At 48.6% G+C, this 26,732-nt stretch overlaps 1 protein-coding gene across 5 annotated transcripts in view; it reads left to right on the top strand.

The window, feature by feature from the left end:
• The window catches only part of LOC137431746 (growth factor receptor-bound protein 10), a 683,830-nt gene that overhangs the window by 355,943 nt on the left and 301,155 nt on the right, over positions 1 to 26,732 (top strand). For all 5 annotated transcript variants that reach the window (XM_068123400.2, XM_068123401.2, XM_078782425.1 and 2 more), the window contains one exon: positions 23,957 to 24,170. In XM_068123400.2, the coding sequence (XP_067979501.2) occupies positions 23,957 to 24,170 (214 nt within the window). The remainder of the gene's footprint in view (positions 1 to 23,956; positions 24,171 to 26,732) is intronic.

Below are 26,732 nucleotides of genomic sequence, written 5' to 3'. Positions count from 1 at the left end.
CATGGTGGACCGCACCACCCGGTGGCCGGAGGCCGTGCCCTTGGCGTCGACAACGGCGGCCGATGTCGCGCAGGCTTTCATCGCCACCTGGGTCGCCCGGTTCGGCGCCCCCTCAGACATCTCATCCGACCGTCGGCCCCCAGTTCACCTCGGAGCTCTGGGGGGCGGTTGCGCAGGGGCTCGGGGTCCAGCTGCACCGAACCACGGCCTACCACCCCCAGGCTAACGGCACTGTTTGTGAGCGATTTCACCGCTCATTGAAGGCCGCGCTCCGGGCCACCCTCCGCGACGGCGGCTGGGGTCGACAGGCTCCCCTGGGTCCTGCTGGGCCTACGGACGGCGCCCCAAGGAGGACCTGCGCGCATCCGTGCGGAGTTGGTGTCTTCGGGGCAACCGCTGCGGGTGCCGGGCGAGTTCCTCCCCGACTCCACGGCACCATGGTCCGCGGCACAGCAGCGCTCCGCTCTGCAAGAGACCGCCCAGAGGTTCGCTCCCGGTGCCAACGGCATGCCACGGGCACCCACCGACGCACGTCGCCCCGGAGCTTCGCACGGCGGAGTACGTCTTCGTCCGCCACGATGCCCATCGGACACCACTGCGGCCCCCGTACGACGGGCCTTTCCGCGTGCTGGAGACCGGGGCGAAGCACTTCACCCTGGACATCGGCGGTACTCCTGACCGCGTTTTCGGTAGACCGCCTCAAGCTGGCCCACCTCGATGTGGACCATCCACCGCCAGTGGCCCGACCCCACGTCGGGGCCGCCCTCCTGCGGGCGGACCCCCGGCACCGCCCAGCCCCGCCGCCACGCCGCCCCCCCGGTCCTGCACCCATCCCAGGGGCAGCCAGGGGCATCCCACCTGGCATCCCTGCACCCCGGACGCCGCCGATCGCCAGGGGGCGCTTCGGCCGGGTCATTCGTCTGCCCCGCAAACTGGCCCTCCAGGTGCGCGGGAATTCTGGGGGGGCGCGTGTGGCGGACACAAAAGCCCACTGGCGTGGTGACATCATTCCACGCACCAAGTGGGCGGTGGCCACGCCCGAGGGGTAGGCGTGGCCTCATGATATACGACCGGGCGCCCAGCCCGGAGCAGTTCAGTGTTACAGTGTGCTCTTACAATAAAGACGTTTATATGTTACCGCTTGTCCGCTTCCTCCTTGCTCACAAGCAGCGCGCGTAACGCCGCGCTTTACACACATATATATATACACATACACACACACAGACATATATATATATACACATACAACAACAACATGCATTTTAAGGCCATTTCCCCTGCTAGAGCGGGGGGTTAGCCTACATACACATACCCACACATATATACACACACATATATGCACACGCACACACACGCACACACACACACACACACACACACACACACACACACACACACACACACACACGTACACATGTCCCACATGTATATATCCCACATGTATATACATGTTTAAAGTGTACGTGCCCTTCCCCCCTCCCCCCCCCGGCAACGCTGGGTACTTCTGCTGGTAACTAATACAATAAAAACGAAGAAATATCTCTCGGTAATTTCATGAAACTCGGTGGAATTGGATGAAATTCGCTCGATGAATTCACTCGGTTTATTCGGTTCGGCTCGGTTCACTCGGTTTAAAGAAAAAGCGATAATGTCGACATGTTGTTGTCTGTGTCATGTTGGGCGGTGTATGATACTTGTTGGCTGTTGGGCGGTGATATGGTGTATTTTTAAAAATATATCTCTGCGTTTTCCCGCGTTGCTGACACCGAGTCTAAAACCATCAATAAAAATGAAATCAGATGGTGAGTTAGATTGGAGATAAAGGCGTGAGAGAGACTCAAGATCCACTCAAGATCCGAAGGATCGGATCGGATTTTCTTCCCGTTTTTTTTCAACCGAGTATAAATCTATGTTAGCGACTGCGAAAAATGAAATGATATATCGAAATAGAATTGAAATAAATCTGTGTGAGAGAGAAAGACAGCACGGGCCTAACTAAACAGGCCTCAAAGCTATTCGACAAGGAGGAGTGGGTCGTGGGTGGAGCTACTCTGCAAACCGAGTAAGCCACACCCCGGACAGACGTCCAACAGACAGAATCATCTACGCCTATTATAATATATATATATATATGACTCCATGGTAAGATCTCCAACCTTTAATTGAACAAACAATGACTCAACGTTTCGATTAACAACATGTGACAAAGCCACACGCCTCCGTTAATCTTCCTCAAGAGTGATAAAATCATCTCAACATCCCCTTGTATGCAAAGTGGGCGGGGTATATGCAAAGTGGGGTGGGCAAAGCTGGACAGCCAATGAAACCCCATCACACCGCTCTTGTGAACGGAGACGTTACTGACCAAATTAAAAAATCAACCGCATATGAACAGTTCAAATAATCCTGTAAGCAATGCTGGATTATAAATCAAGTGTTTAGAAAATCCGGAACAATCATTACATTTAATTAAAAGTTAAACTTGTAAATAATTAAATTGTAAATTAAATTAAAACTGCAAATATATTAAAGCAAAAAATTTTAAGATAAAATAAAATTGCCATATTATATCAAGATCATCACATGTGGCCCTATGCGGTCAAGGGAAATGCGGGACGGGGGAAGGGGGGTGTCATAGGGGTGGATAAAAATGGGGGGGGGGGGAACCGGAGGGGGGCGGAAGCGGATGGGGGTTTGGGAGAGGCGTGTTGGGGGGGGGGGAGGGGGAGGGGGCAAATTGTCCGAATAAAAACATTGTGTGACATATTATGTAGACTCGTTGTTCGAAGTATGGAATGTCTGCTTCATTTACACAACAGTGGATCAAACGCTACCGGTAAGTCAACTACCTCTTGTGTGATCGAGGTAAAAGTTTCTTCTGTGTGCCAAGCCTCCAAAACACGTCTTCTGTTTCTGTTGGGTGTGGAACCCAAAATATTAACCCTATCCCATAAAGGTGTGTGGCCTTCCTTAAGGCCGTGTTTGGCAATAGCAGATCTGCTGGGATAATTACATTCAAATGCTTTTTGGTGTTCAGCAATACGTTGACCTAAGGTCCTCCCGGTTTCACCCACATACTCAGCTCCACAACCACAGGACACCACGTATACCACCCCTGACCTATCCTTCCTCGGAAGCTTGTCCTTGACCCTCATAAGGGCTTGGCGAAGGGTGAAAACCGGTGTGAAACTCACCCTCACTCCTGCCGATTTCAAAATTCTGCCGACCCTCTGTGAAACCCCCAGTACAAAAGGGAGAGCACACCAAGCCTTTGGTTGTTCTCTCGGTCTCAGCCTGTTGTGTGGGGAAGCCCTTATCGTTTTCCTGTTGGGTAACAAGCTATCAGGATAACCATTTGCCCTCAATACATTTTGGAGATGGTCCACCTCACTCATCTTGTCTTCAAAGGCAGATGGTAACTCACGTGCTCTTTTTGAGAGAGTGTGCACAATAGCACAGCATTTGCTGAAATAGTGAAGCAGCTCACCATCGAAGCACACGAGACCATGGTTTCGTTTGATGTTGTGTCTTTATTTACCAACGTGCCCACAGCCCTGGCGATTGAGGTGGCAAACCGGCGCTTGATGGAAGACGATCGATGGAAAGAGACTGCGGGAGCTTTAAGCCCGATGGACGTCTGTGACATGCTTTCTACCTGCCTCTCTTCCACCTACTTTGTATTTAATGAGGTATATTACAAGCAGGTTTATGGCACCGCTATGGGTTCCCCGGTATCGGCTGTGATTGCCAACATGGTGATGGAGGATTTGGAGGAACGCACCATTCCAGCCCTGTTAGTGCGACCACGTGTTTGGTTCTGGTACATGGATGACACATTTGTCATCTGTCACTCTCATGAGGTGGGCATCATCCATGAGACCATAAACAAAACTTTTTCGTCCATTAATTTCACCATTGAAGAGGAGAAAAATGGAGCCCTTCCCTTCCTGGATACACTCATAAAGAGGGATCCCAAAGGAGCCTTAAAGGTAACGGTGTACAGAAAACCTACACACACTGATCGCTACCTTGCTTTCAATTCTTGCCATCCAATGGAACACAAAAGATCGGTGGTGCACACCCTCTCAAAAAGAGCACGTGATTTACCATCTACCTTTGAAGACAAGATGAGTGAGGTGGACCATCATCAAAATGTGTTAAGGGCAAATGGTTATCCTGACAGCTTGCTACCCAACAGGAAAACAATAAGGGCTTCCCCACACAACAGGCTGAGACCGAGAGAACAACCAAAGGGTTTGTGTGTTCTGCCTTTTGTACCGGGGGTTTCACAGAGGGTCGGCAGAATTTTGAAATCGGCAGGAGTGAGGGTTAGTTTCACACCGGTTTTCACCCTTCGCCAAGCCCCTATGAGGGTCAAGGACAAGCTTCCGAGGAAGGATAGGTCAGGGGTGGTATACGTGGTGCCCTGTGGTTGTGGAGCTGAGTATGTGGGTGAAACCTGGAGGACCTTAGGTCAACGTATTGCTGAACACCAAAAAGCATTTGAATGTAATTATCCCAGCAGATCTGCTATTGCCAAACACGGCCTTAAGGAAGGCCACACACCTTTATGGGATAGGGTTAATATTTTGGGTTCCACACCTAACAGAAACAGAAGACGTGTTTTGGAGGCTTGGCACACGGAAGAAACTGTGACCTCGATCACACAAGAGGTGCTTGACTTACCGGTAGCGTTTGATCCACTCCTGTGTAAACAAAGCAGGCATTCCGTACTTTGAACAACGAGTTTACATAATATGTCACACAAGGTTTTTATTCGGACAATTTGCCCTCTCCCCCTTCCCCCCCCCAAACCACCCCTCTCCCAAACCGCCCATCTGCTTCCGCCCCCCCCTCCGGTCCCCCCCCCCATTTTTATCCACCCCTATACCCCCCCCCCGTCCCGCATTTCCCTTGACCGCATAGGGCCACATGTGATGATCTTCATATTATGGCAATTTTATTTTATGTTAAAAATTTTTGCTTTAATATATTTACAGTTTTAATTTAATTTTCAATTTAATTGTTTACAAGTTTAACTTTTAATTAAATGTAATGATTGTTCCTGATTTTCTAAACACTTGAGTTATAATCCAGCATTGCTTACAGGATTATTTTGAGCCGTTAATATGCGGTTGATTTTTGAATTTGGTCAGTAACGCTTCCGTTCACGAGAGCGGTGTGATACGGTTTAATTGGCTGTCCAGCTTTGCCCACCCCACTTTGCATATACCCCGCCCACTTTGCATATAAGGGGATGTTGAGATGATTTTATCACTTGAGGAAGATTAACGGAGGCGTGTGGCTTTGTCACAGGTTGTTAATCGAAACGTTGAGTCATTGTTTGTTCAATTAAAGGTTGGGGATCTTACCATGGAGTGATTTGGATTTACTCCCAACTGCAAATCTTTGCTTATATATATATTCATTATGCAACTCCATACTATCAGTGGTGAATATAACTGAAATTATATTCTGATATATATATACAGTATATATATATATATATATATATATATATATATATATATATATATATATATATATATATATATATATATATATATATATATATATATATATATATATTGTAACGGTTTTGAGAAGTGTAACGAATTTGAGAAGTGTAACGGTTTTTGAGAAGTGTAACAATTTTGGAGGAAGTGTAACGAATGTGAAAAGTATGGTTTTGTTGTGTGTAACACCCTCGTAATGTAAATAATGGTCGCAGCCGTCCTCCTAGTTAATTCCATGAAACTTACACACAGGCCACGATATATCTTTTTAAATAGTTTATTTCCTTATTCCATGTAGGCTAAATATGTGTTTCCCACTAGAATGACTTTGCATTGTATCAAACAAAATAAGCGTAGGCCCTTTCAATTTCCACAAACATCTCCGCTCTCCAAAGTTCCTTTCAAAAGGGGTGCGAGTGGTGTTCAATCCCGCAAGCCGCCATTGCCCATGTGCTCATCTCGGAGAAGAGGGGGGTAGGAGCCGCCAACTCACAGGCGTGGCACGTCGTCATGAGCAAAGGAGGAATCGGACAGCCCTAACAGCCAACCAGCAACGCGGTTAGCGACCCGGTAGGCGTGCCCTCGCAGCCGGCGGCTTGATTCCGCCCCGAGTGATAAAAGCGACTGGAAGGGACTGCTTCACCAGATGGGAGATGAGCGAAGAGGTGACATACGAGAGGAGCTGTGAGCTGAGCTGTGAGCGGTGAGATGCGAGACGCTCCAAGCCAAAGAGGAGAGGTACTCGGAGAGGAAACCAGCTTTGGAGCTGTGCGCGCTGAGAGGAGGGAGACGGCTCCACCAGAAGGAGAGGAACAGGTGTGACCGAGCCAGCGCGTGACGTCTACAGCATCGGCAGCGGATACGCGACCGAGGGTTTTCCCGCCAAAAACGCGAGGAATTGAGAGCTGCTACCTCCGACCCTGCCTCCCTCTCCAGCAACCCACCTCCGCCATCCCTGCCTGCAATTTCCCCCGTGTAAGTGTGAACGTCGTCTGTCCTAATCGTTGTCCTGGGGTTAAGTAAATTGAATAGAATAAGTTAACGATTCCCTGTGTGACTGCTTCTTCCATCCATTGCTTGTGTGTGTATAATAAATCTGTTCTTCCTCCGTACTCTGTCTTCTTCTCTTTTTCCTTCTCTTTCGGTCGCTTTAGAGGTTTCCCGATTGAATATCTGTGATGCGATCCGGCCAACGTTTGGGTTCTAATCGGGGAGTAACTGCTCGGTCGCGGTTGGACCATCCGCTCGGCCCATCATAACATCTAAACCGCGTCTGTAACAATTGGTGTCTGGGAGTGGGATTCGAGGCCCGAACCAAATTTTTAAAACGTGTAGAAAAAAATTTTTGGTCAAAATTACAAGCTGCCGAAATTTGTTTGTTTTATAAAACCCGAATTTTGGAGATCGCGCCATGGACAATCAAGGCGATCGGATGTCGGTGGGGGAGATAGACGGGTTAGGGGTAACCCAGGACTTAGGGGAAGAAAGGGAGGAGGAGAGCAATGGCAATGTGGTTGAGGGAGTATCAGGCGCACAAAATGGCGCCCTCGCGCACGAGGTTACGGGCGCGCAAAATGGCGCACTCGCGCACGTGGTTGAGGGGGCCACGGTTGCGGAACCAATGAGCGCGGCCCAAATACAAGCCTTCATGGCCCAATTCATGGTGGAAATGCAGGAAAAAAACGACAGTATGGAACAAATGGAAAGCAGAATGATGGGGGCCCTTATGGGGCAAATGGGGGTAATGGGAAACCAAATGGGGGTAATGAGGGACGAAGCGAGGGGTACCGGTGAGAAGTTAGACAATAATTTTGAGGGGTTAGACAACGGGATAAAAGAGGTAAAGAATGGGTTAACGGGGGTGGAAAATAGAATGGCTGCCCAGGAGAATCAGTTAGAGGGGGTAAAAAATGGGTTAATGGGGTTAGACAATAGGATGGAGGACAAATTGCGGGAGATAGGGGAGCAATCCGCCCGAGAAATTAAACAAATGGGAGAGCAGATAGAGGAGGTAAAAATCGGGGTAGAGACCAAATTGGATGCTCAGAGGGATGAATTGGGACAGATGAGGGTGGCATCTACAAAGGAGATGGAGGAGATGAAAGAGGAGATACGACGAGGTGTGAGTGAGGAGGTCTCGGGGCTACGCGAGGAGGTAAAGCGAGGTGCAAAGCGTATGGAGAAAGAGGTGAGGAATAATACGGCTAGGTTACAGGGGGGAATAGAGGGTCTGACGAAGGGAGTAGAACAGCTGACAGTCGGACAAAGGGAACTAGCGGACCAAGTGGAAAAGAACACTGCAATCATCGGGGGTTTAAAAGCGACACAAAAGGACATTAAAAACGAATTAATAGCAACACAAAAGGAATGTCAGATGGTACATGAGGGGTTGACGAAGAAGTTGGAGGAGGTGACAGAAGTAATGGAGACGAAGGACCGAGAGGTGAGGACGCACATAGAAACGGTTAAGGTGGCGTTAGAGGAAGAGATAGAGGGGGCGCACCGGGAGATGAAGGAGGTAAAGGAAAAATTAGAGGAGGTGGAAGAGGGGGTGAGTGAAATTAAGAAGAGACGGAGGGAAACTAAGAGGGAGATAAAGGAGGAAGTCATGGAATATGTACAAGGTCTGTGTTCAAATCATGATGAGGTGCTCACTAACCAAATAAAAAGTTTGCAGGTGGCAGAGGAGGTGCGACGACGAGGTACGGAGGTGAGTGGCAATGTATATGATGTGAGGGGAGATTCAGTCGGCTTGGGGGGTGGTGTAGACCCGGGTGTTCGTGAGGGACCAATGGTAAGATGTATGACTGGTCCGGAGTGGATGGACAGGGGAGGTGTGCAAGGAGGTTTGGCTATGGGGAGTGAGGGGGGTGCTGGTGAGCAAGGATGTGGGGGTATGGCGTGGGTAGCGGGTTGCGGAGGGGCGACCCAGGCATCGACACCAGGAGGAGTAGTGTTTGGAGGGACGGGGGACGCGCGGGGGCCCCCCGGGAATAGCGTACTGTGGGAGCCCGAACGGGTTGGTCCCGCGTTGATCCCGCAAGGAGTGACGTGCGGGGTCCGACCTTCGGGCGCCCACAAGGTCCCACTCGCGCCGTATGACGGCAATAGTGATTTGAGGGCGTACCTGGCGCAGTTTGAGTACGTGTGTAAAGGCAACGGTTGGAATCCGGACGAAGGTGGAGTACACCTGGTGGGGGCACTGCGCGGTGCGGCGGCGGAGGTGCTGACGGCTTTACCACCGGGTGCTCTCACCCTGCCAGCTCTCCGTGCGGCATTAATTAATCGGTTCGGCATTGAACAGCAAAGCGAGCTTGTTAAAGCCCAACTTGCGCAGCGAAAACGCAAGCCCCAGGAGACCATCGGGGAACTTGGTCACGATATTCGCCGCGCGGTCGGGATTGCACACGCGGACATGGCAGCGAGTTCCCAGGAAAGCCTGGCGCTGGATCACTTTATTCAGGCCCTTCCGGATCTGGAGCTCCGGCAACAGCTCGCCATGTGGCGCCCGCAGACCATGAGTCAGGCGGCCGACGCTGCAGCCCGTTGGGAAGCACGAGGCCCCTGGCCCGGGGAGGCGAGCGCCACGCAGTGGCGGTGCGTCAGATGGGGCCCGTGATGGGGGGCGGCCCCCCAAGGGGGCCCGCCCCCGACGGGGGCCCTGACCTGGAGAGTATGGTCCGGAGGTTAGTGGATCGGCGCCTGGTGGGACCTGGACCATGGCAGGCGGCCCCAGCGGTGGCACCCGGTAGTCCCCGACAGAGTACCCCAATTCGGACATACAGGGGGGGGGGGGGGGGGAATTTGGAATACCGGAGGCAAGCACCTTACCAGGTGAGGTGCTATAATTGTGCTCGGATGGGTCACCGTGCATGGGTGTGTCGAGCTCCGCGCCGGGACGTTTCCCGCCAACCAATGCCCTCAACTCCGCCCCGTATAGATCGGCCTAGCCGACCTCAGACACCCCCCCCCCCCCGCCAGGGCCCGGGAAACTAGAACGTGCCGGGCATGCAGGGCGGTGTTCGGCAGTAGGGGATGGGGAGAAGCCCTCGTTGACGCGACAGGTCATTCATTGTGGCCGAATTGGGACGGGTAGTTTGACAATTCAGTGCAAAATTGCCGGCGTGGGGGTAGACGCCGTGGTGGACACGGGAGCCAGCGCCACGATCATCAGCCCCGTGGTCCTTGATTCGAGTGCAGACGGCTGGGGTAAAATCCAGCGTCTGGAAAATCATAGTTTGCAGTTGGCTACCGGGGCAACGGCTCCGATCATAGGGCGTGGTTTTGTGACCCTCAAGTTGGGATCGGTAAAGCAAGAGATAGAGGTTTGGGTGGCGGAGGTGTGCGACCCATGCTTAATAGGGTTGGATTTGTTGACTGCCAGCGGTTGTAAAATCGACTTGAGTCGGGGGATCCTGCGATGGGGAGTGGAAGAGCTACCATTGGAGGGGGTGAGCACGGCCGAGAGGGTGGAGCTGGAGGCTCCTGAGGCCGTGACCATCCCTCCGGGGGCCGAGGCCATAGTGCCGGCCCGATGGTCAGCTCGCCCGACATGGCAGGAATCCTGCGGCCTGGTCGAACCAGTGGCAGCGCTATCCATACCTGGTTTAATCGTGGGCCGTACCCTTGTAAAAACGGACGGGCCGGTGGTGGCCATCCGAGTGATTAATATTAGCACAGAACCACGCACTATAGTGAGGGGCACGAAGGTAGCTGGCTGCACCCCAGTTAGAGAAGTCGCGTCAGTGAGGGGCGAGAACGTCCAGCCGAGCCGGCCCCAGGGGGAGCCTTCAATAAGTTCTAGGAATTGGCCCGATCCCATTTGCGAGATGGTAAATCGTAGTAGTGTAGAGTTGGGAGGTACCCAGAGGGAGGCCTTACACAAACTGGTTGGGTCCCATTTGGACCTCTTCTCCTTGTCCACCGAGGATATTGGACGTACGGGCCTGGTGAAACATCAGATCCACACCGGTGAGGCCCGGCCTATTCGTCAGGCCGCCCGACGGCTCCCTTGGAGCAAGAGGGCGGAAGCTGACGAGCAGGTTGAAAAAATGCTCGACGCAGGTGTGATCGAGCCCTCGGGAAGTCCTTGGATGTCACCTGTTGTGCTGGTCAAAAATAAGGATGGGACCACGCGGTTCTGCGTGGACTATCGCCAGCTAAACAACGTGACACTCAAGGACTCATATCCCCTGCCAAGAATTGATGACACCCTCGATGCCGTTGCGGGCTCAAATTGGTTCTCAACTTTGGACCTCAAGAGTGGGTATTGGCAGGTGGAGATGGATAGGGCAGGGAAGGAGAAAACGGCATTTTCCACAGGTAAGGGACTGTATCAGTTTACTGTGATGCCGTTTGGTTTGTGTAACGCCCCCGCCACCTTTGAAAGATTGATGGAACATGTACTAGGCGGCATGCCATGGCAATCATGCCTGGTGTACCTGGATGACGTCCTAGTACATGCCAAAACGTTCCCCCAGGCAGTAGCTAATTTGGACCAGGTGTTCGGGTGCCTCAGACAGGCAGGGTTGAAGCTGAACCCGAGTAAGTGCACTTTGTTTGCAAGAGAGGTGGCCTATCTAGGTCACGTGATCGGCCGCGAGGGGGTAAAAACGGACCCAGACAAAATTAAAGCGGTAGAGGAGTGGCCCGCACCACGTACCATCAAGGAGGTGCGGGGATTTTTGGGACTCTGCTCCTACTACCGGCGCTTTGTGGCGAAATTTGCGGAGTTGGCCCGTCCCCTCCACCGGCTTACGGAGAAGGGGACGCGATTTAATTGGACACGGGAGTGCCACGAGGCCTTCCAAAAATTGAAGGGGTGTCTAACATCCGCACCCCTTCTAGCTTACCCCACTAGTGACGGGACATTTACCCTGGACACGGATGCGAGCCAGGAAGGATTGGGTGCAGTTTTGTCTCAGACACAGGAGGGCGTGGAGAGGGTGATTGGTTACTATAGTCGGGCCTTAAGTAGGCCCGAGCGAAATTATTGTGTCACTCGCAAAGAGTTATTGGCTATGCTGACTGCCATGAACCATTTCCACCCGTACCTGTACGGGCGGAAATTTTTGGTTAGAACTGACCATTCCTCCTTGCAATGGCTCCTTCGGTTCAAGGACCCGGAGGGCCAAATTGCAAGGTGGTTGGAAAAGTTGCAGCAGTACGATTTTGATGTGGCCCATAGGGCCGGGAAAGCCCATGGTAATGCAGACGCACTCTCTCGGCGTCCTTGTCTGGGGGAAAACTGTAAATTTTGTGCGAGACACGAGGAGAGGGAGCAATTGGGCGATTCCGCCCCGATTCTCGTCGTCCGGGCAACCCGGGTGAGAGGGCCAATTTTGCCACTAACCGCGGACGAGGAATTTGGAGAGTTGGCTTGGAGCACGGCCCAGCAGGAGGATCCTGTTCTGGGGCCGGTGTTCCAATGGGTCAAATTGGGGCAAAGACCAAAGGGGGAAGAGGTCACCCCCCTTGGGGCGCAAACAAAGGCGTATTGGGCTCAGTGGCAGACCCTGGAGTTGAAAGGCAACATCTTGTATCGCAAGTGGGTGGAGGTTCCCTCTGATAGAACTTCCTGGCTGGTGATAGTCCCTGACAAATTCAAGAACGTCATATTGCAACAGGTGCATGGTACCCGCTCCGGCGGCCATTTGGGCAGGACAAAGACAATATCTCGGGTCCGCCGGAGGTTCTATTGGGTGAATATGGGGCGTGACATACAGGACTGTTGTCGGAGATGCGACGCCTGTTCTGCCAAAAAGGGACCAGCACGGAGGATGAGGGCCCCCCTCCAATTACATCAGGTGGGGGCCCCCCTTGAGCGGGTGGCTATGGATATTCTAGGACCGCTGCCCCGCACCCGCCAAGGTAATAAGTATATCCTCGTTGTAATGGACTATTTCACCAAGTGGCCGGAGGCCTATGCCCTCCCCAACCAAGAAGCAGGGGTGGTAGCACAGGCCTTCGTAGAAGGATTTGTATGTCGGCACGGGATTCCACAGGAGCTGCACACCGATCAGGGTCGAAATTTTGAAAGTCAATTGCTAAAAGATGTGTGCAGACTCCTGTCAATTCGGAAAACCAGGACCACGCCCTTGCGGCCGCAATCTGACGGGATGGTGGAAAGGTTCAATCGAACATTGATCCAACAACTGGCATTGTTCACCACCACCCGTCAGGATGACTGGGACGAACACCTCCCGTACCTGTTGATGGCCTACCGAACTAGCCAGCACGGGGCCACCGCATGCAGTCCAGCGTTGCTTATGTATGGGCGGGAGTTACGGGCTCCCGCCGACTTGCTATGCGGTCCCGTGCCAGACACCACGGATACACCGCCGAGGGAGGGTTACGCACGTCACCTGGAGGAAGGCATGGAGCGGGTCCATGCCTTCGCCCGCCGCCAGCTCCATCTGGCGGGGGCCAAGATGAAGCGTAGGTACGACGACCGGAGCCAGGGGAGTCAATACGCTCCGGGGATGAAGATTTAGTTCTTTAATCCCCGGAGGCGGAAGGGCAGGTGCCCGAAACTCACCTCCCCTTGGCAAGGCCCGGGAGTCGTCCTGTCGCAAATCTGTGACGTGGTCATTAAAATCAAAATGGGGCCACGGGCCCCCCCTCGGATCGTCCATGCCGACCGGATAAGACCTTATGCCGGCGAGCAGGCGCCCTCATGGATTGCCTCGGCTCTAGATGCCGAGGCAGGACCCAGTACCTCTTGCGACGGGGGCTCGTAGCATCAGAGGACTGGGGGGATGATAGTGGGAACGCCCCCCATGTGGTGGGATGGCAACTCTGTCATCCCTCACAGGGTGGGGCAAATGCGCTCTAGTTTATGGGGTTGATGGCAGTGAAAACTAGCCCGGGTGGGTTAGGATATTGTGTGTAGGGATCTAGCGAAGATGACATTAGGTAACGTTAAGAGTAGTTAGTGACTGATACCTGTAGTGGGGACGCAGGTAGTTTAGTGTGGATGATAATGACGTGGGAGCGCAATAGTTTAAAGGGACGACTGGGAAGCGCAAGTTTCAGAGGGGAGTAGTTAGATGAGATGATGCCGTGTGTTTGAGAATTGAACAGGTGTGATTGCACAGGTGTGCAACTGAACAGGTGAATGGAGCAGTGTATGAGGGAGTAGTGGTGATTGCGTGTTGTGCTGACCAAATGGTCCAGGAAGAAAGGAGGGTGCAGGTGGCACCAGGTGTGAGGGCACAGGTGTGCAACAACAGGTGTATGTGGCTGTGTGGAATAAATGGTAGTGTGGAATAAATGGAGTATTGGAATGGATGGTCGTGGAGTGAGTATGGTGGAAATTGTGGAGTGGAGTGGATGGTGCGAAGGTGTGAATGGGGGAAGAGTGGACCCCCATCACGGATACCCGGGGCGGGTAGTGTAAGTGTTAGGTAGAGGGTATAGGTAAATTGTGGTTGGATATTGGCATCTGTGGTGCGGGTGAAAGAATGGTCTTTGGATGGGTGCATTAGTGTTGTGGAAATGGCTGGGCGTGTAGCCTGTTAGTGTGTGTAGTTGGTTGGGCGCTCCACCACTGTGAGGATGTCGGCCAGGTGAGGCCGCAGGTGGGCTCTGGGAGCCGGTAGTAGTTGTTGTGGATGGGGCCCGAGGATCCGGAGGACGGACCCGGGTAGCCCAGTGCCAGAGGGCACCGAGTGGGGTGACAGAGCCAGGAGGGGCTGTCCCCAGTTAGTTAGGTTAGGGTGAGGAGCTAGGTAAGCTCGGGTGGCAACTGCAGTGGTGGAGGTGTGCAGGTGGGTAGACCTGCTGGGAGAGCTACACGTCACAGCCCAGAAATTGTGCAAGGGCACCGGGAGATGAATCGGGGGAGTGAGACCCCAAATTGAGAAGCCACAGTTTGGTCAATGGGAATTGGTTGTTAGAACCCATAGTGTAAGTGGCCAATGGATTGGCAGGGAAAGACCCCGGGTAGTGTAAAGTGTGTTAATGTCATTTAGAAAGTAGTTAGGATGAAGTCTCCTCGCACCATCTGCATCCACTCACCTGAGGTGACAGGTACTCCACACCATGCCATGGTTTGATTATTTTTTATGATGCAAATGTTTGGATTGTGAGACGCATCATGACGTGGGTGTGACATTGTGCTTGATGTTCCATCTCTTCCTCCTTATGAGGATTGATGACGAATTGGGTGATGGCAAATTTTGGATAGAGGGATTGTGGTGACGAATTTGGTATAGAGGAAATATGGGGAGACGTGACAGTAACGACGGATTGGTAATGTGTAGATTTTGTACATATGGGGTAAGGGCAAGGGTAGTGTAGGTGACATAGGGGTGACGTACGGTAGGGACGAGTTTTTCTCACTTCGCTCTCCGTACGCACTTCACCCTACATTGCCTTTATTGACGTGTACCCTTGTGACCTTACCCCTCGCTCATTGTCTTCCCCCCTTTTGTCTCCCACTTGAGGACCTGTGCGCCATTGGGTGCCGAGGGGAGCGTGCGTGAGGTGGCCATTGTGCGCACGAGATTCCCAGAACCAGCATGGATTGCGTTGATGTACCACTTTATGGACCGCTGTCCTGCGGCCAAGTACCACTTGATGGACCCCAGGTTCTGGGGCAGGGCACCTCTGTTGGAGACCGGCCATAGTGGCCAGGGAATCTTGCTTGCGGACCTCGGTAAGGTGGCACCTATGCCAAACAGGTGGACCACCCTTAGTTGGCCCCTGTTGCCCTAAATAAAAATGGACACGGTTTGTGCTTTTTATATTTCCAAGTAGGCCGCATGAAGCCAGAAGACGTCGGGAAGAACATCGGCCCAGCAGAGAAAGAGAAGACCACCACCAGTTGTTTTGTTGTGTTTATTATGAACCATGGTGACTGCGCACTGAGTGGTGCTTTTGGTGCTTGTGGTGCTTTTGGGTGCTTTGGTGGTATTGGTACTGGTGCATCGATGCAATGCGTGCTGTCTCCTCCCTCCCAACAGGAATTTCTTTTTTTCTTGTTCCCTAAAAAGAAAAAAAAAACACAGGTCCTGGGTTGCGTTGTAAATAAGAAATAACGTCACTGTAAATAATGCTCCCCACCGTAAATGTATAGTTTGAGAATAATTCCGTAATTCGGTTAGCTGTGGGCTTGAGTCTGTTAGACAGGGTGCAATGCAATAGGGGGACATACTTATTTGTGTTTTAAGATTGTGACACTCAGGGTCAGGTTAAACGTAGAGGGAATTACACCTACGTGTCACACTAAGTTAAAGTTTTGTAGGCCCGAGCCCGGGCCTGAAGAAAGGAGGGTGCAGTGTAACGGTTTTGAGAAGTGTAACGAATTTGAGAAGTGTAACGGTTTTTGAGAAGTGTAACAATTTTGGAGGAAGTGTAACGAATGTGAAAAGTATGGTTTTGTTGTGTGTAACACCCTCGTAATGTAAATAATGGTCACAGCCGTCCTCCTAGTTAATTCCATGAAACTTACACACAGGCCACGATATATCTTTTTAAATAGTTTATTTCCTTATTCCATGTAGGCTAAATATGTGTTTCCCACTAGATTGACTTTGCATTGTATCAAACAAAATAAGCGTAGGCCCTTTCAATTTCCCCAAACATCTCCGCTCTCCAAAGTTCCTTTCAAAAGGGGTGCGAGTGGTGTTCAATCCCGCAAGCCGCCATTGCCCATGTGCTCATCTCGGAGAAGAGGGGGGTAGGAGCCGCCAACTCACAGGCGTGGCACGTCGTCATGAGCAAAGGAGGAATCGGACAGCCCTAACAGCCAACCAGCACCGCGGTTAGCGACCCGGTAGGCGTGCCCTCGCAGCCGGCGGCTTGATTCCGCCCCGAGTGATAAAAGCGACTGGAAGGGACTGCTTCACCAGATGGGAGATGAGCGAAGAGGTGACATACGAGAGGAGCTGTGAGCTGAGCTGTGAGCGGTGAGATGCGAGACGCTCCAAGCCAAAGAGGAGAGGTACTCGGAGAGGAAACCAGCTTTGGAGCTGTGCGCGCTGAGAGGAGGGAGAGGCTCCACCAGAAGGAGAGGAACAGGTGTGACCGAGCCAGCGCGTGACGTCTACAGCATCGGCAGCGGATACGCGACCGAGGGTTTTCCCGCCAAAAACGCGAGGAATTGAGAGCTGCTACCTCCGACCCTGCCTCCCTCTCCAGCAACCCACCTCCACCATCCCTGCCTGCAATTTCCCCCGTGTAAGTGTGAACGTCGTCTGTCCTAATCGTTGTCCTGGGGTTAAGTAAATTGAATAGAATAAGTTAACGATTCCCTGTGTGACTGCTTCTTCCATCCATTGCTTGTGTGTGTATAATAAATCTGTTCTTCCTCCGTACTCTGTCTTCTTCTCTTTTTCCTTCTCTTTCGGTCGCTTTAGAGGTTTCCCGATTGAATATCTGTGGTGCGATCCGGCCAACGTTTGGGTTCTAATCGGGGAGTAACTGTTCGGTCGCGGTTGGACCATCCGCTCGGCCCATCATAACATCTAAACCGCGTCTGTAACAATATATATATATATATATATATATATATATATATATATATATATATATATATATATATATATATATATATATATATATATATATATATATATACATACATACACAAGTATATATTAGTAAACACCTTCACTAATTTGTTCTTCTTTTTTGTTGCCTGTGGAACCAACTTCCCGAGTCTGTTCATTCCCATTCTTCCCTCCAGGACTTCAAGACAGATGTTGACCACTACCTCAGGTCAACTCCCCACCACCCCCTCCCCCCTCCTCAATCCAATCTCATGATCTCTTCAACCCCAAATGACCAAAGCACTCCCTTTTTCGAGGTTATTGTGATTTCCTCCCCACCTCCCCCCATTCCTTTTTGTTTGTTAGTTGTCAGTTGGTTTGTTCCTCTTCTGTTTCATTCCCACCTTCCCCTTCTTTTCCTCTTCTTGCTGTGTGTTCAGCTTGTGCGCAGCTTATTCATCCCCATGTGTCCTTCTCACCCACCCCTTGATCTCGGTCTTGGCCTCACTCTTACTTCTACTCGGCTGATGATGTTTCCCACCTTCCATTATGTACAAAATTCTACAATTTTTTGGCACATATAAATGATAACTGTCATTGGCATTGCAGTTAACATTTATTTATATATTAAATGCGATTGGCAATGTACATAGAACGTGCTTGAGATTGGGGAGCAAGGGGGTATGGAGGAAATCCGATACTTTCTCGTTCAGTCATATGCTTCTTGGAAACAATTACATGGTCACCCACAAGCTGCCCATTAAAAGACAGCACCACCTGCATTCCACTAACTAGATAAAATTCTATGAAAATGACATCACCAGAAATAATGTTCTGACCAAAGGTTGAACTTATGTCGGCAGAGACCTTCAAGATATATGAAAAGTTGGGATCTGTGGTGAATTGGCATTGCTTGGAGGAACTTTTGCAAGTTTCTGTTTGAGGGTCGGTGGTCTGGCCTTTATGTTAAGAATAAGCCTTTGCATTTCATTGCTTCTATGATAACATTTTGCTTGTCCTTATTCACAAAAACTGGTTGTAGTTGGGAAGATCCTTATTCAAAAATGAAGCGTAACCAATATGCAGAGCTGCCCGTTACTGCTTAGCATTTTCACCAGCGAGTGGTCTTCATCTGGGACTATGGTTGTAGATTCACATTGTGCACCCGGTGGTATCCTCAAGGGTGGGGGGGAAGGGGGAGGAGGGGAATCACATGTTTACAATATGCATATGGTGATTGGTGAGTTCCCAATGTTTTTCTCATCATCACCTGGTCGGTCACATTGGGGTAGTTCAGGCATGTGACCTGTTGCCGTATTTTAGACATATAATCCCGGTCGGTATAGGATAAGCTACTCATTTGTGTTCTTGCAACTCTGTTTCCCTGTGGATTATTGGCACCATGTTCTTTATTACTCTCCTCCTCCCGACCGCCCTTCTTTCATGCCATGAGTTACTTTTGAAATATGTTTCCCTCCCATTAAAATGTACTCGTGTGATACGTGCAGATTTACACCAAGATGGCACGCAACCAGGGAATTTTTGGAGTTCGTAGGGGGAGGCGAATATTATGCAACTTTTTAAGACTTTGGTCAAAACAAACCATTATTCCTATTGCGCTGAATTGCAGTCGTGTCGGTGTGAAACAGCTTAAGGGTTTCATGAAGGCAGTAGGAAAGTTTTGAATTTGGTGCTGAGATCAAATCCTTAACGGGTAACATACTAGGTGATCTCCCACTAGTTTACAGGCCAAACAATATGTTTTAGGTTGAAGCCAGTCATCCTTTCTGCTTGCATTAAACTAAATTATTAGTCTGTCTCGTATTGTCACTATGAGCTACAAATTGTTTAATTTGTGCAACTACTCATATCATTGCAAAGTGTAAAATTTTTGTGTGTTTGTACTAATTTGTGTGGGTGACTAATTTCAACCCCCTATTGCCTCGACCACTCAAATCATCGTACATCATTCCTTCGTCCCCTTACTCCTTTCTCCTGCAGTAGTTTATTGGTTGATCTAGGTCTCGCTCTCACTCTTCTACTCTGCAGTAGGTGTCCCCCCCCCCCCCTTCCATTATGTCCAAAAAAATTCCAAAACATTTTGGCACATATAAATGATAACTGCCTTTGGCATTGCTTTGCTCCCTTGTTCCTATACCTTTTCTGTTCTCTAATTCCTCTACCCTCCATTTTCATTGCAGTCTTCTTCCATTGTCTTCCTTTCTCTCATTCAAAGGTACTTGATGTGCCCTCACTTCACCCTTTTTGCCCATAATGTGTATGGAGGAAGTCAAAAAGCTCCCCCCCCCCCCCATCTCAAATGGTGAAGGGAACGTGTCCCGCACATGTGAAACTCAGCACAGGTGTCAGACGTTTTCTATGTATTTTCCAGCCAGTGTTGCACATTCTTCTGAGTGGTAGGTGTGTTTCCTGGTGCCATATGGTCTTCTGAAAATGTTTTTCGGCAAGCAAAAACAACAACTTTTTTGACCCTTCTTGAACACCTCACTTGTACAATATTTTTGGAAAAGACAATGTGAGAAACTTTTAATCATTCTCTTTTGAGAAAATAATTCTTTAAAATTATTGTATTAATAAATTCTTAAATATAAAATTAAAAGAAATAAAATCATATAAAAATCCTTTACAAAATGAATTTAAAACCTTTTTATTTCATAACCCCATATAAAGAACCACCTTTAGATACCATTTTTCCCCGTAGAGCAGGGGTTGGCCTTTTTTGGGCACCGTGGTCCCCTTTTTGGAGCAATGTTTTGCGGCCGGATGCCCTTCCTGCCGCCAACCCTGTTAGTCGCCTCTTGCGACACACAGGGAATTACCAGTGAACTGGTCCTCAATTTGCCGACCTCGGCAGGATGACAGGCTGAGTCAACCCCCTGGTGTTAATTCACCGATCGACCGTGATTCCAAACCCAAGATCCGAGGATTCCAAACCGGCACCCTAACCGCTAAGCCAACACCAGGCTCTTCATAACCCTATATGTAGTTTAAATTATTTAATCCTGCAATGTTCATCCCAAGTACATATTTTCCTGGTGAGATGCAATTATCAGGTGTTTGACGTTATAAATTAGAGAACAATAAAAAATATTTGATTGACAACTGACTTCATGATATAAATTAGACCATTTTGAATGTCTTCCGTTTTAATTGTTTTGAAAGAAACAGACAAATCATCTGTGCATTTCTGAACTCTGGACTATCTCCTGACTTAGATTCACGATCGAATCAGATATAAACTTTAAAAAAATATACATACAGTATATATATATATATATATATATATATATATATATATATATATATATATATATATATATATATATATATATATATACCCGGTGTGTACCCCGGTTTAGAATAGGTACACCATACCCCTGCGTGTCGTAAGAGGCGACTAAAAGGGTTGGCTTCAGGAAGGGCATCCGGCCATAAAAACATTGCCTCAAAAAGAGAACCATGACAGTTACAACTACATATGGGCAGGGTACAGCCCGAAGTACCCCGTGGGGGACCCCACTCCCTCTCCTCAAAACTCAAGGTGGGGAACCCGATCGAAGCAAGGTGGAAATCACTCCATTTATGACGACAAACGTCTGATGCCCGACGTGGACATTGGTTTCTGAGGTTTGGGACCTGGATGTAGGGACAATGACAGGGAGATCAGGAGAAGTGGGTGAAGTATTGGTCAGAAGAAGAGTGGACATATGTTGTGTACAAGAGACGAGATGGAGGGAAGTGGTGTGAGAATGGTGATGGTAGGCAGGGACAGAAATACAAGTTTATGTGGCAAGGGTGCCGGAGGGCATGAATGGTGTTGGTGTCCCTGTTTTCTGAGGAGTTTGTCGACAGTGTGGTGAGTGTGACTCGAGTGAGTGATAGGTTGATGATGGTGAAAATGATGATTGGAAAGCTCTTGGTGAGCGTCATCTCGGGATATGCTCCGCAGGTTGGTCGGAGCGATGAAGAGAAGGACAAGTTCTGGTGTGCAATAGAGAAGCTGATTGGAAAACGTGAAAGATGAGGAAGTTGTTGTGGTAGGAGGAGACCTGAATGGACATGTGGGAAGGAGTACGGACGGTTTTGAGGGAGTTCATTGGGGTTACGGATATGGTGTGAGAAATGGAGAAGGTGAGAAGGTGAGCTGATTTGTTGATTTGTAATACTCAGTTCCAGAAAGAGGATAATAAGCTTGTTACATACACGTCAGGTGGGTCGACGACAACCGTTGACTACCTGCTGGTGCGTAGGCGAGATAGGGGGCACCTCCGGGACACAAAGGGTGAGCCCGTGGGAGGAGGCTGTTTCACAGCACCACTTGGTTGTCTGCGACATAAGACTGAAAAGTGTGAGGAGAGCTCGGCGGGTGAAGTACCAACCGAGAATGAAGGTGTGGAGGTTGAAAGAGGTGACAGTGAGGGAGGCATTAAAGAGAGGCTGAGTAGGGTAGTGGATGATGTGGTTGAGCTTGACAGTGGTTGGATGTCAATGAAAGATAGTCTGTTGGGAGCCGTTGGTGAGGTATGTGGATGGACAAAAGGACCACCGAGTCACTCGGAAACATGGTGGTGGGATGATGAAGTTGGAAAGAGGATTGACGAGAAGAGGAAGAAGTTCAAGGAGTGGCAGAAGGCGAAGGGTACGGAAAAAGTTCAAGTCCAGAGCATTGGACCTGAAGCTGCTATAAATGACATAAAATTTGAAACTTGCAAAACTCCCCCCATCCCCATTAGTCCTTGTATGATTCTTTTGGATCACTATTGCACACCATTGATTCTCTGCCGTTCTGGGTGGGAATTTCAGATCGGAAGCACACTCGGCCTATGTAATCCTTCATGAAAAGGCCATTCAGGGTTGAAATCTTGTCCTTTCTGAACATTTGTTTTTTATTGACAAAACCTTCACATTTTATTTCTTATTTTTCCAAATTTGAGATAAACTTTGCATTTTCCCACTTGCAGTTTTCACAACTTTTATGGATCATGTATTTGCTACTTGTTTATGTTAGCCATATCTATTCACTGTAAAAAGAGAATTTATAATTAATCACTTCTTACCAACCATTATGTTGTCTTGCTCGTTTAATTTGTTACTTGATGTAGCATTAGGAGTCAACAACAAACTATACCCCAAATAAGAAGTTATAATTTCTGCGTCTCAGGCTTAAGTAAACAATGCATTCGGCTCTGTGTGTGTGTGTGTGTGTGTGTGTGTGTGTGTGTGTGTGTGTGTGTGTGTGTGTACACATATACAGTCTCTAGTGCCTTTTTTCAACACCAGGCATGCTATCACGTGCCTTTTCTCATGAGTGGCCTCTGTCTGGCCACTCTCCCATAAAGACCAGACTTGTGAAGTGCTGCAGAGACTGTTGTCCTTCCGGCAGGTTCTCCCATCTTGGCCAATGAACTCTGTAGATCTGTCAATGTGGTCATTGGTCTTTTAGTCACCTCTCTGACCAAGGTCCTTCTTGTCCGGTTGTTCAGTTTGATCGGACTGGCCAGCTCTATGGAGTTTTGGCCCAAGATGTATTCCTCCTCACATTTCTATCTCGGAGTTCTACAGACAATTCCTTGGACTTTATGTAGAGTGTCTGCCCTGACATGTCCCATGATATGTCAACTGGGGGGCCCTTATATAGAAAAGTGTTTCCTTTCTAAAATCGTGTCCAATCAATTGAATTTTAAACAGGTGTACTCCATTCAAGTTTGTGGAGACATCTCCAGGATTATCAAGGAAACTGAATACTTGAGTTCAATTTAGAATGTCATAGCAAAGGGGCTAAATACTAATTGACTCAATAAATTTCAGCTATTCATTTTAATTATTTTGTCAAAGTCTCTGAAAAAAAAATCTACTTTGACATTTTGGGATATTATATGTAGTGCAGTGAGAAAAAAAAAAATCTCAATTTAATCTTTTTTAAATTAAGGCTGCAACGCAAAAAATGTGAAAGTCAAGGGGTGTGAATACTTTCTGCAGGTACTGTATATCTATATATATATATATATATATATATATATATATATATATATATATATATATATATATATATATATATATATATACACACACACACACACACACACACACACACACACACACTTCCCAAACTAGAACGCCACTCAGTAGGGCGCATACTCCCGCTGTGGGTCAAGTTGGAATAGTACGATTTCACAAAAGTTTGAGGGAGTAGTTCAGTGACAAAATGTTTTAAAGCATACGTATCAAACGATACATTTTATGAAACGGGGAAACCTAATACACACTTTGGTGGTTTTAAAATGACAGAATATGTCTTAATTAAAAAAAGAAAAGAACCTTGAAGACGACGCTGCTAGCAAAATACACCGCTCTAACGCATAACCACGAGTTTAAACTACATTTACAACAAATATGAAAACTATTTTCGTATCACAATGTTAAATATAGAATATATAGAAGATAATGTTTAAAAAAATGAGCCCTATCTTCCAATGGTAAACAATCCTTCAAAAAATTCCTGGATCCGGAATAATATCCTGAGCTTCACCTAAAACTAATCAATTCTTCCATATCCCAAAGACAATCATCCCACCAACTTTCATCCAAATCCGTTCAGAACATTTCCATATATCTTGTTCACAAACACACGAACACACACGCACACACACGCACACGATCGAATGCATTACTCCCTGGCGGGAGTAATTAGTGTTTACATTAAAAAAAAAAAAAAAAAAACTTTTGAAAGATATTCTTCACACTTAATTGCGTTTAAGCACTCAAAACATAGGAAGTATTTTTCATAAAGGACCTTAAAATCTAAAGTTGTGCGTAAGCAGTTTGCCTGTTCATTTTTTTTCCAAGTTATCATATCATGGGAAAGTTTGTCTCTCATGGAAATTGATGTGACCTTACCCTGGCTTCTACTTGGTCCTGAACTCATAGATGATGACGTGGACTTGGAAGCTCTGTTGAACGACATGGCATGCTCGGGCTTAAGCTCTGTGGACACTGGCAGCCCTGCTGAGCCGGTCTCACTGCCACCATGTGGACCTTGGCGTGGCGATAGTCAAGCCTCGAGTCGGGAGGCTTCACCACGCCATGCCGTCCATAGATCGCAGCCTATGCGCATCCATGTCTCCAAAAATGTTTGCTACAGGTATTACACCGATCTTATTTGCTTATCAACTATCAACTCATCAATCAACTCTTATCTTGAGCAACTATTATCTCACATTTTATGTTATTTTCTGCCGTGCATTTTATACGTTGTTTTTGGTTAAGTTGCTGTAAGAAGGAATTTTGTTGTAGTTGAAACGGTTGAATATTTTTTGGATTGGTGTGTTGCATGCAGGGCATTGCATCGCAAAGTGGTGTGTGTGTGTTTGTTTGCGTACATACATGCTCTGCTTCCTGTATTGTGAGCGTCATACATGTGCGTGTGCACGTGTGGCACTTATGTTTATACACACACTGACGTGATTCAGGTTTTTTTTTGGGGGGGGGGGGGGGTGTAAAAGATCGAGGCTCGTGTAAGAGCTAACATCAATCACAAAAAAAAACAATCGGACAAGCAAAACATACAATAAAGGCAGCGGGAGACAAGATGGGGAGAGAGGGGGTAGCACACAAGTACAACAGGAGAGAACGGGGACATCGGGAGATCTGTGGGAAGGAGAGGGCTTGGGGGGAGGAGGCATGGGAAGAGGGGGAGGGGGGTGGGAAAGGTATAAAACACATGGACATTGCTCGGACTTCCAGGAAAGAAGTTGGTATTTCAAAAAAGTGGATCTGGGGTGAATTAGCAGGGGTACAAAAGATCAGGGTTTTGGATGGGGGAAGATAAGAGATGGTGGTGAGCAGCTGTTTTGAAGACCTGGAGGGAGGAGTGGGATTGAAGAGAGTGTGGGAGTTTGTTCCAGAGGCGGGAGTAAAGAGGAATTAAATATTGAAGGTGAGTAGAGAGTCTTGATTTTGGCAGTTAAACCACAAGAGTGTTGCTGGCAGATCTTGTGCGGCCTGTAGGAGTATTTGTGGGACAGCGCACAGAGAGAGCTGGGGGAGCAAGGCCGGAGAGGAGTCGGTAGAAGACAGAAAGAACACCTACCTGCCTGCGGTGAGAGAGAGAAAGGTGTTCAGAATCAACTTCATCGTGGGAGATTCCAATGATTCTGAACGCTTTGGTTTCAACAGCGTGAAGACGAGCTAGGTGTGAGGCAGGAGCACCAGCCCAGAGGGGAGAGCAGTATTCCATTGAGCTGCGGATGAAAGCCTTGTATGTGGTGAGGAGCTCAGGTGTGCCAAGGAAGGACTTCGCACGACGGAGGATGCCCAGTCGGCGACTGGCTTTGGAGGCCAGATTTGAAATGTGGTTTCCCCAGGAAAGATCATGGCAGATGGTGAGACCCAAAAGCTTGAGTGACAGAACTTCTTGGAGAGGATTGTTGAGAAAGTAGATGGGAGGGTTGTCCAGTCGGTCCTTTCGGTGAGACATAGTAAGAGTGTGCGATTTGTCAAGGTTCCTTTCTGACCACCTCCTTTTTTTTCTCCATCATCACAAATGAATGACAGCTCTATAAGAAAAAACATGCAATGATAATATGACAGCATATGATGACGCCTTATTGAAGCGACATCGTGGCTGCACAATGCATTCTGGATATTTCCAAGACTAACGTCAACAGAGCATCATGTGTTGCGAGACCGTATTGTGAATTGAGGATTTTCCTGAAAGAAAATGTGAAAACACCTGAAGGTTACAGCAGATTGTTTTTATTGGCCTGTATTGTAAGTAACATGGATACATTTCCCTTCTCCAGAAGTGTTACTGAGTACTAAAAAAAGTTTTAAAAAAAGTTTAAAAAAAGAATGTGATTTACTAATGAAAGACAAACAGACTCCCTGAAACATTACCCCTTGTTGAACATTCAATTTGTCCACATCAATGCTGATGATGTTGCACAACAACATTTTATCATTTGTGTAAGTGTGGGAGCAATCATTCATTTGCACGTACAATTCAATGAGGGAAAAGGTTCCCAAAGAACACTTGTTCACTCAGAAGTCAGCTGGAATTGAATGGAAACTTTTTTTTTTTTTTTTTTGTATACAAGATCGAGGCTCGTGAAAGAGCTAACATTAATCACACAAAAAGACAAACCGACACACAAAACACAAAAAACAAGGGGAGCGGCAGACAAGATGGGGAGAGAGGGGGAAGGACACAAACACAACATTTGAGAGCAGGGACATCGGGAGGACTTGGGGGGAGGTGGGAGAGGAATAAAACATATGAACGCTGCAAGGACTCTGGGGTGAATTACCGGGGGTAGAAAAGATCAAGGTTTTCGATGGGGGAAGATAAGAGATGGTGGTGAACAGCTGTTTTAAAGACCTGGAGGGAGGAGTGGGATTGAAGGGAGTGGGGGAGTTTGTCCCAGAGGCGGGAGAAAAGGGGAATGAAAGAGTGAAGGTGAGCAGAGAGTCTAGACTTTGGCAGTTTAACCATAAGAGGGTTGCAGGCAGATCTTGTGCGACCTGAAGGAATATTTGGGGGACAGAGCACAGAGAGAGCTGGGGGAACAAGGCCGGAGAGGAGTCGGTAAAAGACAGAAAGACCACCAACCTGCCTGCGGTGAGTGAGTGAAAGGCCCTCAGAGTTTACTACATCGCAGGAGATTCCAATGATTCTGAAAGCTTTGGCCTGAACAGCGTGAAGCCG

Source organism: Myxine glutinosa, chromosome 7, assembly GCF_964187855.1.
Source record: "Myxine glutinosa chromosome 7, kmMyxGlut1.1, whole genome shotgun sequence".
Taxonomy (NCBI): domain Eukaryota; kingdom Metazoa; phylum Chordata; class Myxini; order Myxiniformes; family Myxinidae; genus Myxine; species Myxine glutinosa.
This window is presented reverse-complemented; position numbering and strand designations above follow the sequence as displayed.